The sequence below is a fragment of the Cibotium barometz genome, chromosome 13 (genome assembly GCF_041138505.1).
Source record: "Cibotium barometz isolate CiBa-2024 chromosome 13, ASM4113850v1, whole genome shotgun sequence".
NCBI lineage: Eukaryota > Viridiplantae > Streptophyta > Polypodiopsida > Cyatheales > Cibotiaceae > Cibotium > Cibotium barometz.
This window is the reverse complement of record NC_141058.1, coordinates 16,418,371-16,419,802: the sequence shown is the minus strand read 5'-3', so window position 1 is coordinate 16,419,802 and position 1,432 is coordinate 16,418,371. Positions and strand designations below refer to the sequence as shown.

Here is a 1,432-nt window from a genome sequence, read left to right as displayed (position 1 = left end):
AATCAAATGATGATGGTGATGATGAGATCCGTCGCCCAATGCAAGGGGCCGTGGCGGACGCACGCTGGACAGTCGTGGCAAGCGCCGGCCACTTAACGGGAGCCACGTGGCAGAGAGTGGGGGGGCGTAATTGTAAAAGCTTCAAGGGTGGCAGTGGCCTCAGACTCAGAGACGTCATGCTGAGAGGTTTGCTCTCTGCAGGAAAGGACCCGCTCCGATCTGATGGTTTGAGGCCTTAAGCCCTTCCCACTGTCACCTTGCACAGAGAGGCCCTGCGACAGAGATCGACATATCATGGCGGTGGCTCTCCGCTTGCTTGCAGTAGTGTCCTCCACTGCCTAGCCCATTCATGACACGGGGGCCGCCCCTCCCCTTCCCTACTTCTCTCCTCACTCTTCACCCAATCATGGCCGCACCCTCTCCTCATCATTGCCCTTGCTGCTTCATTTGCCAACACAGTGATCGTCGCTCGCACATTCAGAATGATTATCGCCACCAGGATCAGCCCCTCGCCATCGCCGCTTCGTCTTCCATCAGCTGCTGCTCTTACTGCAGCCATAGCAGTGGCGGCGTCGGCCTCTGGGCGGCCTTGTGTGAGCACCAGCCTGCCTTCAACCAACAAGCCAAGATCTTGTCCAACCACAGCGGCAGGCGTAGTAGTCGCTTCAATGGCTCCACGGAGTTAGCTATTCCTCCTCCTCTCGATCAGGCCAACCATCACATGAAGGATCTTCAATATCAACAGCGGGACGTGTACATTCGCCACCAGTCTGCTCCCATGAACGTGGTGCCACCTTCTCATTGGGGGAGAAACTGCAGCTACAGGGAAAAGGAAATATTATACCGGCGGCCGAGCAGAAACTTCAACGAGGAGGAGGAGGAGGAGGAGGGCATGGCAGCGGGGACGACGGCGGCAGCGATGGAAGAGGCGGAAGTGGAGGACGGGGAGGAGCGGCGTCCTCCACACGAGCTGCTAGCGAGGGAGTGGGCGGAGTCGACCAGCTACGGAGGCGCTGCTTTCTCGCTGTGCCAGGGCGTGGGGAGGACGCTTAAAGGTCGGGATCTTCGGCGCGTTCGAAATGCCATTCTCAAGCAAACGGGCTTCATCTAGACACAATCTCTCTCTCTCACACACACACTTACACACACACAGACTCACACTGCCCCCCCCCCCTCCCCCCCCCCCCCCCCCCTCTCTCACACACACACACACACACACACACTCTCTCTCTCTCTCTCTCTCTCTTTCTCACACACACACACACACACTCACACTCTCTCCCCCCCTCTCCAACACACACACACTCTCTCTCTCTCTCTCTCTCTCTCTCTCTCACACACACACACACACACACACACTCACACACTCTCTCTCTCCCTCTCTCTGCCTCTCTCTCTCTCACACACACACACAAGCCTTAGGTTGATATCA

The 1,432-nt window shown here is 57.5% G+C and overlaps 1 protein-coding gene across 1 annotated transcript; it reads left to right on the top strand.

Moving 5' to 3' along the window:
• The first annotated feature begins 230 nt into the window (after positions 1-230).
• LOC147632418 (uncharacterized) lies at positions 231-1,145 on the top strand. The gene has a single exon (XM_086806858.1). The coding sequence runs from the start codon at positions 350-352 to the stop codon at positions 1,109-1,111; it is 762 nt and encodes a 253-aa protein (XP_086662984.1). The 5' UTR covers positions 231-349; the 3' UTR covers positions 1,112-1,145.
• The last annotated feature ends 287 nt before the right edge of the window (positions 1,146-1,432 follow it).